We start from the raw sequence: 15,452 nt of genomic DNA on the forward strand, positions 1-15,452 counted from the left end.
GCTGACGCTGGCCGGTACCTGAGGAACCTCACCTACCTGGACATCTCTAGCAACAAGCTAACCACCTTGCCATCGGACCTGATGGACATTTGGCCCCCCTTCTCAGAAGCTGTCCTGTCCAAGAACACAGACATTCTGGCGACCCAGAGAATCATTTTGGGTACGTTGAACAGCCTGTCTCGTTCCTTGTTAAAATGTACCTAAATGTTAATTTTCGAGTGAGAGCAGGCAGGGGACCAGCCTGGGGTTCAGGAGAGTGGGTTTTATCTAGGTCGGTCTTCTGGTTTGTGATAATTTATTTATTTATTTATTTATTTTCTGTTGGAAACAGAAAACCATAAAATGAAGGTGGGGACTTCCCTGTATGTTGTTATCTCAAGGTTGTGAGATGGAAGTAAAATCTACGGGATTCTGGTCTGCAGGAATATAGGCCATATGGAGTATTCGGTATGCATATAAATGCAGGACTTCAAAAAAAAAAAAAAGTTTCTGATGACATTTCCCTCATCGCTCTATGTGGTTACAACTGCAAGCATGGGCATTTGCAACTCTTTTTTTCCAGTGGCTCGCAAGCCAAACAAGTTGCTGGAGTTGATGCTGGTGTGAAGGCTGTCCTGGGGTGCTGCAGGTAGTCTTAGTGGCTCCAGAGAGGGCAGCTCTGCTCTCCCCACAACACCTGTCAACCTGGTGTTGCTCTCTGATTACCCTCAAGTTTTTCTGAATTTATATGTTGAATACGAGAGAGAGAATAGGAATCTGATCCTTACAACTTCACTGAACTTTTTCTAGTATTTAAGGTAAGTATTTAAGAATAGTTTGGCCAGACTGATTTTTTTCAATATTTTATTCCACCCCTCTAGTATACCACCACATCAGTTCTGTTTGTGACTTTGTGCTTTATCCTACACTTTCTCTCCACTTTCTAGTCCTGCAGGTAACCCCTTTCTCTGCTGCAGTTGCAGAACATGTCTGGAATAGTGTTCTCTTCTGTTGCCGTTTATGTCTAAGTGCATGTTTTGATGGCTTTGTAGGGGAGTGTAGCAGGTGGAAGGGAGGAAAACCAGCTGGCTCTCCATAAGCTAACTGCAGTAAAGAATTTACCCACTGGTAAAGAATTGTGATGGCCAGTATTTCCAATTTATTGATCTAAACCCCCACTGTTCAGCTGCTTTGCTTCACAGCAGAAGCTGCAATCTGAATGCAGATCCAGATGAACTGAACCATTCTGGTGAGGTCAGTGCTGTTCTTAAAGACTGTGGCCAGACCATTCCAGAGCCTTGTGCTCTTCCCGTGCTTATCTGTCAGGATAGTGAGAAAGTTGTTCTTAATATCTAACCTCAATCTCCCTTACTGCAAACTAAGCTGATTATCTTTTTGTCCCACAGGAGGCTGACATACAGAAAAACTAACTGCCGTCTCTTATTGTGACCTTTCATATATTTTCCTTCCCTGTTTGCTGCTACTGCTTTCACAAGTATAGACTGTGAGATTTGAATTTTTAATTTTCTACCGTAGTTACTGGTTCCCTTTGGACTCCTTTGGGTTTTTTAAAAAAGGTTTCTCTTAAACTGTGATGCCCATAATTGCAGGCAGTGCTTGCTTTGATGCTCATGAGTGTCCTCTGTGCTCCAGCTGCTCGCTGTGGGAGCACCCAGCCTGACCTGTGTGCCTGCACAGAATGGTAACTGCAGCCAGAGCTCTGCTGGGAGCTGGAAGCCGGAGCAAATAAACTCTGGTTTTGACTAGTCAGGAAAGCAGCAGCCAGATTCTACTTAGTGTAAGCAATTATGGCTTGAGCTGGCTTCTTTCCTAGTTCTGGCACAAGATTGTCACTTGGATTTGAGTAACGACATCAACAGCAGCAAAGCCGCAAACTCAAATGTTTGTGCATATGTATTTTTTAACACTAGGAGGCAATTTTATCTTCAGTGTCTTGACGGAGCATCGAGAAGGTTGCATGTAAGAGAAAGTTCAGGTTCCCCATGTTTACTTCAAGGACTCTTGGAGGAGCCACCGACTACTTTTGCCAGGGGACTGGCAGGTTCGCATCTCCTTATTCCGGTTCATAATCTCTGTGTTTAGGGGTTTGGGGTTTTTTATTACCTCTCGCTGTGTGACGTTCCTCTGTGTGGACACTATGCTAAACGAAAGAGGGTCAGGGAGTGATTCCTGGCCAAGTGGCTCATGTTGGCTCTCATCCAGACAGCTTAGGGCCAGCTCTCTTGTAGCTGACTGGCTGTGCCACGCTGCGTAAGATGTAGCCCTTGGGTTCCTGTGGGCTCCATGGCATGCTGCAGTGACTCTAAAAGGTAGCTGTGTGAGTGTTTATTCTTCAGTTCAGACTGCCTGAAGTAATGCAAGAATTGCATTGCAACTCATACAATTATGCTTTTGTAATATAAAATAGCAAGGGGACATTGTGTGCTTGTTGGACTGATAGGCGTGCAGGATAGTTCGGAGGTGCAGAGCCTGCTGCACTTATACTGGGGGAAAGAAGAGGTTAGAGAGAGCTGTCTTCATGCAGTCTCATCCATAAGCTCTTCAGGGTGCAGTCCCTGGCCTCTGAACTTTCCCTGGCTGTATCTGGCTTTGTCTTGGAGAGCACCCTTTGGAACAGCTCACAACACAGCTGGGGAGTGACCTGGCCATTAGGCAGTGGGATTGATCGAGGGACCAGAGGGTGAGTTCATCTTGCCCTCTCTTGGTGAGCTCTGGAGCTGTAGCCCAATGCTTTGATCCAGATCACAGCTACGTTTCAGCACTGGCTGCTGTACAGAGATGGAAATTCCTGTGGTGAATGGTGGCAGTAGTGTTTTTCATAGGGGAAAAAATTACATCTAGTGAGTCACTGAGAGGAACAGAGGAATCTAGGATGTGACGGAGTGGCAGTTCGGTGAGATCTTGGCTCTGTTGGACGTTGAGGTGCCAAACACCTGAAAAGCTGCAGGTCCATCAGGCTCCCACCTGCTATGCTGGGCCATTGGGTAGATGCTGCTATTCCTGAGACTACCCAGTGAGAAGCAGGCTTTACTGTTTAGAACCATGGAGTAAAAATTTTGTAGCTTCAGTTGGGAGAGGGCGTTGGGTAGGTTGGCCCAAGCTGCGGTGAGTATTTCCATCCACCCAGAACTTGAATATTTCACACATTGCCATTTTAGAGCAGCTGGAAAGCAGGATATTATACAAGTTATGGTCTGAGACTAGTTACTGATTTACACAGGAAATTTCGCTTGTAGCTGTTTCAAGTGCTAAAGTCCACATTGACACAGCGTGGGGAAACCCTGCTTGCTGAGAAGGCTGCAAAAATGTGCATGCACAGACGCACATGTACGTATCTTTGCTATTGTACACACAAGCATACATATAAATTAGAGTAAATTTAAAATATGCTAAATCTGGAATAAGGAAAGGTTTTTAGAGCAATTTAAAATCCGTATTTAATGTTAAAATACACTGCATCGCTATATTGTAATGCATAAATGTTTATCAACATTTGTTTTGCATTGGTTAGTATTTCTTTCTCAGGTCAACAAGTTGCCTTAATATTTCTACAAAAGAATACAGGGTTTATAAAGACTTGGTGTTCCATCAAATACACATGACATTGGAGACTTATCATTATTTTTCTCTTAGGAAATTATTTTCCTGAGGGGATTCAATCTCATTCCTTTAATAAAGCTCCCTATTTTTTCCAGTTTCTTCATTTTTTTTCTCCCCCCTTTTTTAACCTTTTCTTTATTCTTTCATGTGTTTGTTCTCACTGTTACCATCTTGTGAAAACAAGCTGTTACATTTCAGAATGCCCTGTGTAGTTTGGAAACTAGGTTTACGTTCCCATTTCTGTTCTCTTCAATAGCTAACTGAAGTAAAATCAAATTTGGTGTTTTATCCTTGCTTCCAACTCAATACTACTTTCATCTTTTCATTTTGGGAATTCGCATGACTTGATGACGTACAATGGCTGTGCAAGTTTATTAAAAATAATGTGAATACTGCTAGATATTTGTGAGACACAGATAAATAGAAGGGATGAGCCATGGAGGCAAGGAAGGAACTCCTGTAGCTGTCTCTATTTTATGTATTTATGTAAGTCCTGCGTCTTTAGCCAGTTCCGCTGGAAAGCATGATGGATGAGGGACATGAGGCGACTTACTGAAATAACTCTCTTTGCCCTAAAACACAGAAGTGCAGAGTCTTCTGGGACAACAGCTTTCTTCTGAAGCTGGAAACAGGCCTTCAGAATGATCTGAGGTGGTCAAACCTGTGTCCTGGACTGGACCAAACTAAATTTAATTTTCAGATGCTCATATAGTCTCTTTCTTAACATGGTGAGGAAAATTGACTCCTTATAAGCAAGTGAGAATGAAAAAAAAATTACAAGCATATGGTTTCTAACTCTAACTACAAACTAGTGCTTGACTGGTTTAAAAGATGAGCACAAACAGTTACATACAAGCGCTTGATTGGGAGGAATTTTTATGAGCACAAACAGTTGATGTGCCTAGACTTATGGAAAACATTTGGATGGTATCTCTTTTGCTTGTGAATATATGTGTGACGTTCACAGGAAAGTTTTTTGTATTTGGAGTTTATTATTTTTTTTTTTTTAAAGAAGAGCAGTTGCTCATGGTTTCCTTGGTTTCTCCTTCTTGGTTCCAGCAGGCAATACGTAGTGAATAAATGTAAAATCTCTTATGTCTGGAAGGGGTGAAATTGGATTGTGATGTCAAAGTCATGGAATCTCTTCAGGTCAAGTCTTGTTTTAAAGAGTGGGGATTAATGGGGGTTTACTAGAGTTTTAACCAATCACTGCCATTGTGCTTAAAATAACCTAATCTTGCTCAGGTGATAAAAGGAAGCAGTAGTTAATTATTCATGTATTCTTTCATCTACAGGTTTCTTCCAGAACAAAAAGCAGATTTTTTCCATTAGCTGTTTTGATAATTCTTAAAAATACACATTGAACAATATTAACAGATGTTTCAGGCTTTTTTCTTTTAATTTTTGTTTAATATGACTTGTCTGGTGCGCATATCGAGAAATTCAGTAGCAAGGGGTTCTTGCATACCATCTCTTGTTTCAGACTGTAAGTTTATTGTTAATACTAAAAAAAAAAAAAAAAAAGAAAAGATATGCACAAAAGTATAAGCCAAATGAGAAAAATATCTGAACTCATGAGTGATATGCTGTGTGGTGTTTTACCTGGTGAAGCTGCTGTTGCTCTCTGAAGGTCAACATAACTGAATTATCAATACCAGCTGAAGATTTAGATTGATATTCCCCAGAAATGGCTACTTTCTTTCATCATAATAAGTTCAACAAGATGGAGAAGCCCCTTATTCAAAGACTTTGGAATGAAGAAGCAAATGTTATAGCTTCTAACAGAAGAGGAGAGAGTGTTCTTCTGTGCCATTATACAAATATTGTAGCTATTGTCTTTTTTTTACAGGGTCTTTCCCATTTTCTGCTCTTCTGCTATTCTTTTTGAATGTATTTCAGAGGTTATCCTAATTTAAAGGCAGATTTCTAAGAATATTGGTATAATTCAGAGCCAGATAAGAATTTTATTGGCCTAAAGCTTTTTCTCCTTAGCCTTTATCCTTTTTTTCAAGGGGCCGATGTTGGTATAAGTCCTAAACCCTTAAATTATCATCTTCTCTGCAAGCATTGAAAAAAGGATCTGAGGAGATAAAACTGTAAGAGCCCAAAGAAAATGTATTGTCGATCTTAAGACATATTTTCAAAGGTTTTTTTCCCTAGATTAAATAGCAAAGTTAAGCAAAGGTAGTGCCAGTATATTACTGTGCTCCTGTAAACTTCTGTGAAGAAAAGGTTTAGCTTAATAAATATTCACACTGTTCTTCATCACTTCTGCAGAAACCCCCCCACCAATCAGCCAAACAAAAAAGACAAATTGAAAGAGAAAAGATTAACTTGGAATAAGTCCATAGTTCTCGTTGATTGTACTCGGTGGTAGTCATACATCATACTGTAATCACAATATTCATATATTGCCTGATGACTGTGGTTTTTTTTTTTTTTTTCTTTCCCCTCTTCCCTCCCTGCTTCAGGTTTGCAGGACAATCCATGGTTTTGTGACTGCCGCATTTCAAAGCTAATCGAATTTTCCAAAATTGTGGACAACTCGGTTGTACTTCTTGATCCCCTGGTTTCGTGTAGTGGACCTGAGAGCCTGGCAGGAATCTTGTTCCAGAGAGCTGAGTTAGAGCAGTGTCTGAAACCATCTGTGATGACCTCGGCGACAAAAATCACCTCCCCGCTAGGAAGCAATGTTCTGCTACGCTGCGATGCCACTGGGTACCCAACACCGCAGCTTACTTGGACTAGGTCAGACAATATACCAGTGAACTACACAGGTATCATTGCTCTTTTATAGGAAATGGGAGAGCCTGGAATTGTTGGGTTGCTTGTGCTTTGAGATCATTATAATGAGTAACAGTGCACCAGGTATTGCACCGAGCTGCCAATTGTGTCTGTGCAACAGCTGTTATGAAATTCTTTGTCTCGGTCTTGGTCTGAATGAGTTCAACAGCCTGTTCTGATTCTGGATGTGGTCTGTAATAAGAACAGTGTGTGTGGAGGGGGAGATGGATGAAGCGGGGAAAGGGTAAAGGAAAACAGAGGTGGGGATAGTTGAGCTCTAACTCAGAAGCTGGAAAGTAGAAAGGAGAATTCGTTACTGGAATCTCCATTTTCATTCAAAATGTTCGTGTTTAAAAATGATGCTATCACTGAGCCACTTAAAACTCAGCACTGTAAACACAGGATTTTCCAAAATCGTGGTTTCTATGCTATTTGCAAATGTCTGTTGGTTATTTGCCACACCCATCTCAAATGCTATAGAAGCTGTGATTGTCTGGTATCATTCTAGCTGCTATGACAGATGTTTATGCAGTAACTTAAATATAAAAAATGTTTCTCGCTAATGCCAAGTAGTTAGCAGTTATCTTAAATTGTAGGTCTGAAGAAAGTAACAATCCAAAGTACTGAAATATCTTAAGACTAAGGTAATTTCCAAAAAGATTTTAAATGGCGTGTTCAGTGCCGCTTGAAGTCAGTGGGATTTGTATTTCCTAGTCACTTAGCAGCTTTAGGACATTTGACTTCTCTTTATGTGGCTCTGTTTTCTCAGTGAAACTGCAGATTATGTTGTAATTCCTCCAGACGTTCAATTCCATTTTGACCCAAACTGAATGCTTTTCTGCAATAATATAATATGGCAAGGAGTTCTGTAGTTTGTGTGTGCAGCTTGGTTTGGGTTGGTTTGTTTTGGGGTTTTTTTGTTTCTTTGTTTTTTTAAAGTTTAATACATGTGATTCCTTTTGGTAGAAATAACTTAAGGGAAGAAATAGCCTGATAATGTTTACTTTCTCTTTAGGCCCTGTTATAATGTTTTACTCTTTGCATTTTCCTGTAGTAATTCAAGAAACACCTGGAGAGGGGGTCAGATGGTCCATAATAAGCTTGACAGGGATTTCATACAAGGATGCAGGAGAATACCGATGTAAAGCCAAGAACTTAGCAGGAAGTCACTGTCACAGTGGTTGGTGTAGTCACTACAACTGTGTCACCTCAAAAGTATGGAAGGAAGCAAGAGGCAGAGAGACAGAATACCACCCAGGAGGAATCCAAGCAGGAACCCAAGAGGACAACCACACCTCTTCCCACCACACCAACCACCACAGCACTGGTTAGCACCGAAAGATCAACGAGCATCAGGCTTCCTGACAAGAAGCAATCCAGGCCCATGTCTGATGGAAAGAAGAGTTCAAAGGCAGCAACAAATGGAAACAAAAAACAGACTGGGGAGATAAGCAAGAAAAGTGAGGAGATAAAGCAGACTGGGGAGATAAACAAGAAGGGTGAGGAGACTTCGTTGATTGCAGCAGATATGCCTGAGCAAAATGTTACTGTAAAGAACCTCCGAGTGATCGGTGAAAGTGATGAAAGAGTGACCTTAACTTGGAAAACTGTCAACGCCACAAGCAACTCTGCAGTGACTGTGTTATACTCGAAGTATGGTGAGAAAGATATGTTGCCTCTGAGCACTGATTCTAGCAAAAACAAAGTCACAATTGATGGTTTGCAACCTAGCACTCAATATATGGCATGTGTCTCACCCAAAGGAGTGCCGCCTACCAAAGAGCAGTGCATTATTTTCTCCACTGATGGGTTAAATGATGAAGGCAGCTCTCAGTTTTCTATTCTGATACTGGCCAGCAGTGCAGCATGTGTAGTCGCTTTACCTTTGATATTTTTCTTACTCTACAAAGTTTTAAAACTTCGTATGAAACCAAAAACTGCGAAGGAAGCTGATCTCGCAAAAGAGACCTATGTGAAATTTGAAACGCTCTCTCTGAAGCCTCGAACAGTGAACGCAGGAGAGCAGCTCTGGGCACGAAGGTACACAGATGAATCAGAAAGACTTCTCCTTTGTTCTAGGTCGAGCATGGATTCTCAAATGACCTTCAAAAGCGAGGGCTCTAGGTCTGAGTATCTGTGTTGAACATGGGTGAGGGTGGACAAGATGGAATATACAATAGGGAAAATAGATCCAAAATTATGAGACTGCATCTGGAAGCGGGTTGGTGCCAGGTGGTGGTCAGGATATATTATCTGATGTAATGCAATCTACAGGGTGGGTAGGGTGATGGGTAGGAGGGTGAACAGAAGAAAAATGTTGCCTGTTTATTTTCTTTTTCTACATTTGTGACTTTGGATGTGAAGGAATTATGTGAAGTTCTTTAAAAATTTAAATACAGCATGAAATGGTTGCCTGGTTCAAGATCTATTTTTTTGTTTTCATTAAAGCATCATTCTGTTTTCTCTGCTTTCGTTTTACTTGATGATGTGCTAGTTGCATGTATCAAACATTAATACACAACCTTCATAAAAACTGCACTTAAAAATAATAGGAAACCATGTTGAACTACTTCTATTGAGGTCAAAACTTTATTTGAAAATACAGATTTTCTGACATCAGTTTGTGCTGTCATAGAGCACTGTTTGTACAGTATCTTGAGCTGGAAGTGATCTCAGGCCAATCAAGACTGAACCTAGGTAGCCACAGCTTATGGGCTCTGGAGAGATACAATACACATTATATTGACATTTTGCAGAGGTTATGGCAAAGGAGCTTTTTTAGTGTTCTGAAGCTCGGGTAAGATATTGTTATGGGAAACTCTGTGAGAGATGCTAGATATTCATAATGTTAATTTACATCAAATTATCTTATTGCAAAATCTCAGCCTTAGAATTTACTTGGATACATATGTCTATATACCTCAATTTCAGAAATCTCTGTACAGGAAATTTTGCGGCACTGTGTAATACAGCACACACTCATATACCTGTATATTACATAGATATTGCACAGTATTATGTACTACGCTGTAGTAATATAATACATTTTGAGAGATAGTAAGAGGAGTTCTTGTCCTTGGGTTGTGTTGGGTGTATAATGAAGTTCAATGAGCGTAATGGAAGTTAATTGTGGGCATGCTTCTTGGTATTTAAAAATTCAGGTATTAATAGTGACGATGAATGCAGAATTGCCTATTAATGATAATAATGAATTGCCTGTTCTGAGGCTGACTTTTTTTGTTGCCTGAAGAAAAAAACAGAACTTTTATTGTTTTAGGTTCAGATATTATGGTTTGGAGTATGTATGATTTGAGAACCACGGGTTTTCCTTAAAGTTACAGCTGCGTTGTTTGCTTGGACCTTTCTATGCCTAGAGGAACTGTTTGTTTTGCTAGGAAATTTGGAGTCTACTCTTTCCAGAGGGAGAAGTTTTACTCAAAGCAACAAACAAAAGCTTAGTTAGTTAACTTCAAAATAGTGACATTTCTTGGTGTCACTAGGACTAAATTTTGCCTGCTGGGATTCCAGGGGGTTTATCTTGTAAGGCATAGCTTGGTGAGAGGAGAACACTTTGAAAAATCTCTATAGCATCTGTGTGATGGTGCTCGATGGTCAGGAATAACAGAATGAGTATTTGAGACCTTGGGAGCTGTAGTAAGGAAGCAGGTGAGATGTTCAAAAGTGCAAAATTAACTTCATGTGTTTTTAGAATTAACCTTGGTGTTCCTTTATGTCTTACTAGTATGTGTGGTTAAGATGTGATCTTTCTTCTTTTTCCATGGATAATTTTGATTGCAGTGAAAATGTTTTTAGTTTTCTGAGTGCACTATTTTTACTTAGGCAGGTTTTTTTTCTTAAATTTGTGAATTTTGGGGGAAAGCAGATTTTTTTTTTTCGAAAACCAAGGTTCATCTGACATGCAGTTTAAGATAAATTACATTTTTAACAGGACCTGAAGTGTTATGATATTTGCCTTCTATCTTCCATATAGATAGTGTAGCTAGTAGGTGTTGCTGAAGGTGTTTCCAATTAAAAACACTGTTTGTCATTAATGAGAGCAATTATTTTAACATTCATTTTTTAATTCCTAGAGAACATTTGATTTCAGGTTTTAAAGCTTTGCAAGAAACTTGAGTCTAATCATGGGGTTCAAAAGTGCAATCACCAAACTCGCAGATGATACATCAGTATTGTGGACTGGGTTGGTGCGAAGCTCCTTGGAGAGAGCTCACTTGCTCTTGGTTTGACTAATCCTTGTGGAATCAGCATGTCCTAAAGTTAGAAATTAATCTCTATGATCACGTGTGCTATCAGTGTATCAAAGATGGAATGTATTCTAAAGGGCATGTTCTTTCAAGAAAACATGAGATACGTGGTAGTCCCAAGAACGGGGGAAAAAAATAAGAGGTGGATAACCCAGACATGCTTCTGTACTGCATATCAAACCAGCAAAATTTGTGGGGAATTTTGATAGGAATTTGACAGAAAGGCCAAATCACACAACAAAGACACATACCCTGCATCACCCAGGGTTTCTTTAATTAAAGAAATGAAAAAATACTTCTGGTAAGAGATGCAAATTTTTATATTGTAAATTGTTATTATTAATGATAGGATCATTATGTGATAGATTTTTGTCACTCATAATGAATTTGTATAATATCTTCTGAAATGCAATACTGAATCAATCATTGCTATGACCAGTGATGACTATCATCTGTGCTTGCCTGGTAGGAGAATTTGGAGAGGTTAGACACCTTTTTATCCATTACCTACAATGGGTATGTCAACATTGGATGGTTTATGAAAGAACTGAGTAATGTGAGCTGAATTCCAAGCAGACCTCATTTTTCCTTAAAGCTATAGTGGGCCCCAGCACTTGTCATAGTTAACTACAATTCTGGTTTCAATGTGCACTTACTAATCCAAACTTCAGGAATACATGCATCTACTTTAGTCCTTGCCATCGCCCACAGTGGACTTCCTGTATTCCTTGCACTGTCATCAGATTCTCACACTTTTCTTGGGTGAGGGATTAGGAGAGATTTCATGCGTACCATGAAAATATCTGTAATAGCAAGTTAGGAGAGATTTTGTGCGTACCATGAAAATATCTGTAATAGCAAAAGCATTCAGACTTGGGCTATATCTACGAGGCTAAACAAAGGACATTTCAAACTCATTAGCTTTTCAAAGAAGTCACTAAAATAAAAGCTGTTTTGATGTGAAAATAAAATATTGTTTTTATACATGACTGTGTGTTTGCCTGACCCTTCCATCTTTGTTTATAGCTTTAGATGATATGAGTGTAGCTGAGAGGACAAGAGGAAATCTGAGAAGAAATGAGAGAAAATACAGAAAGAAGGCTGAGGAGCAATGGAAGGGTAGTATCCTAGCGAATGCTGGGACTGTGTGCCACAAAGCCTTTTGCTTGCAGTTCTGCTATGTACATGGCAAGGGTGCTGGGGTGTCTGCGGACAGGGAGCAATAAAAGGATGGATGAAGATGCTGCCAGCTTATTGCAATGAGTGGGGCTCTATATGTGCCTAGTTTCAACAAGGTGGGGGCAGCATAAAATTGGAGTGTGGAACAAAGGCAGTAGGAGAATTTGAAGAACGTACTTTGAAGCTGGTCTTAAAGTCTGCCTGTGTCCCAGTGAAAGTTGTGACAGCTTTTTGGAGAACATTGCCTATAAACTGAAAAGGGGAGAGTGACTAGTTTATGCATTTATTGCAAGAAAGAGGGTATGCATCAGTAGCAATTCTGGCTAGGGTGTTATTCCTAGACATAATATACTCCAATAGTCCATCACGATCTATGATTTTCCTTTAAAAACAACTAATTGGTTAGATTTGTGGCTGGCAGGTAGACCAACTTGAATTTCCTTCATGAGGACAGATGAGATTTCAAAATGAACATTTTTAATTATCTAACTGGGTGTAGACTGGAAACATGCTGACCTGGATGCCTTCTCTCGTGGAATTCATTGCATTGTTCTAGCTGTTATAGTCAGCCCCAGAAGCTCCACTGTCACTTTCCTTTGTTGAAAATGAGACCTAAGGAAAAAATGCATTTTTTTCTGAGTTTCTATTTTTTTATGAAATAACATCTTAACCTTATGTTTAGGAAAGATTGTGAAATTGCTCCAGTTATTGCAGCAAGTTCGGTAGCACCTGTCAGGTATGTATTTTAAATATATTTGGTCTAACTTAAGGTCTGGTGTTTTTGAAAGACACTTGATTGGCTTAAGAGTGTTATGAAAGGAGTTGACTGTACAAATAACTATAACTTTAACCCCTCATAATAGTGGAATACCAGTTTACCGATAATATGTGAATTACTACATTTTGGAGGAGATATGCTGACAATAAATACTTTATTCTAAAATGTGATGTGCAATCAAATATTTGGCACTTCTTTTTAAGGAGCAGTCAAAGGAATTCGGTAGTGGTGTGAGGGTTTGGCTTTGTTTTATTTTGTTTTTTATGGAACTAAGGTGACTGAGAGAGGACTTGGTGAAATACTTCATATCCAGAGAAGGCTATAATAGAATGTATTTTCTTCTTCTCTCTGAATACAGGAGAAAGGAGCTTTGTGGTTGTGTGTAGTGAGGGCAGGAATAGAGGATTCCAGTGTTGCCTCAACCAGAGTTCAAGTAGTTTCTTTGAGGCCTCTGGTACAGGCTGCTGGTACTTGAGACATTCAATGGGACAAGGTGGAAAGTAAGAACAATCAAAAATGACAATTACTAGTAGATTCAGTGCAGCTATAATTTAAATTCAATGGGTTGCTTTTTCAGTCAGCTAAACAAGTGCTTTGTTGATGCATTTTTAATCTTTTCATTCATTCAGACATACAGTTGTAGGAAACCTTTAGAGTCCTCAAACAGCTGTTTCTCCAATCCTGCAAAAAGGAAATTTCTAAACAAATCTCCAGATCTTGTTCTTGCTTAATTCTTTCTCACTTATTCTTTCCAGTTTAATATTGTTTTGGAAAACAGGAACACAATGGTATATATAGTCTGCTTTATAATGTTTTCCAGTCTCTAAAACAATTACACCTTTGTTAAACATGAAGAAAACTAAGTCCAATACCCATAAGTACCTTTTTTTGTGAGAACTTGATTTAATTAATGATGCTGAAGTCTAATGCCATGGGCCGATCGGATTGACCTCTGAGTCATGTGTCTTGAATTTTGTGCTGCTAACATTTAACCAAACATTTGAGCCTCCAAAAATAACTCATTCCAATTATGTTTTTTGTTTCATACCCAACCCCTTGTGTTTAAGATTGTGTGGAAGTTAAATTGCAGAGGGAGAAAGAGGACACTATAAGAGTATGGTAAGCAGCCAGCTATAGAGCAAATTAAATTCAGACTAATATTACTTTCTCTTTTAATGTTACTTTTTTCTTTGTCTTTTAAATTTTACCCTTACTTGACATTGGATAGAGCCTTCTTCTGTGTTGGGCTAATCCTGCAGTGTGCTGCTAGCTTCAGATTACACATAGATGACGTTAGCTGTGGGTATTTTTCCAGAGCGTGCTCTCAGGTCTTGAGCGACCTGTTCGATTTCTTACTGATTGGTTTAAAAAAGAAAAATGCTTGGTATTTCTTGTTCTCTAGCATAAAAGTGACAAGGTGGAGTGATTTCCTTCCTGCTGAAACAGGAGTGTGAAAACACAAATCATGATACTGCTACTTGTTCTGAAGCTCAACTTCACAGCTGAGGATCCTTACACCTTCAATTGTTGTGTTTGCTGTAATGTCTGCATTGCATCAATATCCACAAAACACTCAATTCCTGGCGCTCTCTGACCATCATTCTGAGTTCAGCCTAAAATCTGAGCATAATATTTTTTAGTAGAAGATTTCCCTGAATTATTTCTCAACATTAGGAAAGTATCTCTCTAGAATGGCAGAGGCACATTTTTGTGGACAAAAGTGCTGCTTATTTGCTCCTTGCTTGCTTGAGCATTCTTTACTCTTTGACAGAGGAGCAGACATTCCCTTTGGATAGGGTAATCGGCAGCAGAAACAATGCAAGCCACGTTTTTCACAAGCCAGAAAAGTAACAGTCTTTGTTCTGGTCAGGCACAAGGACTGAATAGACGTTATGTCCAATGTCCGTATGAACTATTTCTCTGAAACTGTAACAGGGACTTCATGAGAAGAGGTAACTGATAAAGTTCCTTGTTTATTGATAGCAAAAAGTGACATTTCCTCATGTCTTTAAGAATAACTTAGCTCTAGAGATTGCCTGAATATGAATAGGTACAGGCAAAAGTTCAGCCTGCCAGAAGATGATTAAGTTTTTAGTTTCTCACTGCTGAAGATTCACATAGGATGAAGTTTGCATCAAATGATATGAGAGAAAAAATGGTGATTCTTAAAGCGCATTGACTTTCATAAAGAAATTAGAAGAATGGTCATGAAAATTCTTTTAAGGGTTAATCTGCCAAAAAATATTCCAAAAAAAGAGGATTAATGGTGAAATAATTGCTCTCTCTGTCTGTCTCTCTCTTTTTTTTTTTTTTTTTTTAAATAAAACATCGGGCAGGCCCAGGATCAGCAGATAGAGGTTTGGAAAGGTTCTCAGTACAAGCAGAACATACAAATGATAGTTTGGTGGCTGGGACATGAAACAAGATAAGTATAACTATTTATGTGGAAGCCTGCCTTGGAAGAGGGCATTAAATTGGCAACCTGATCAAACACAGATTCTAAACAAGCAAAAACGCTGTGGTGAGAGAGAATTCATGAGTAGCCAAGAATATATTCCTACAGGAAACACAAAAGCAAGATTCAGTAGAATAAAAACACCCCGTTGAAGAGTACTCGGTTCCCTGAGTGGAAAGACCTCATTCACCAATTTTTTGGCTTATAAAATCACAACCAAAACTGCAAGGAGGAAGAATAGTGAGGATTCACCAGTACCAGTAAATGGATCCAGGAGAGATCCTCACTAGAGTTAAGAGAAATCTGGTTGGGGTGCCAAAAACCATATTCTTGTACATGATTTGTTCATTATAATCTAAATGTTATATGCATTATATATTATTATTAATAT

The 15,452-nt window shown here is 39.2% G+C and overlaps 1 protein-coding gene across 1 annotated transcript in view; it reads left to right on the top strand.

Annotated features, from left to right (window-relative positions):
- Positions 1 to 8,527, top strand: part of LRIT3 (leucine-rich repeat, immunoglobulin-like and transmembrane domains 3) — a 10,073-nt gene extending 1,546 nt beyond the window's left edge. Inside the window, 5 exon segments of the mRNA XM_010075038.1 lie at positions 1 to 160; positions 6,072 to 6,377; positions 7,439 to 7,547; positions 7,549 to 7,798; positions 7,892 to 8,527. The exon segment at positions 1 to 160 is cut by the window's left edge and continues 30 nt beyond it. Of these exon segments, the coding sequence (XP_010073340.1) occupies positions 1 to 160; positions 6,072 to 6,377; positions 7,439 to 7,547; positions 7,549 to 7,798; positions 7,892 to 8,527 (1,461 nt within the window).
- Positions 8,528 to 15,452: the final 6,925 nt, after the last annotated feature.

This window comes from Pterocles gutturalis, unplaced genomic scaffold (genome assembly GCF_000699245.1).
Source record: "Pterocles gutturalis isolate BGI_N339 unplaced genomic scaffold, ASM69924v1 scaffold5007, whole genome shotgun sequence".
Classification (NCBI taxonomy): Eukaryota; Metazoa; Chordata; class Aves; order Pterocliformes; family Pteroclidae; genus Pterocles; species Pterocles gutturalis.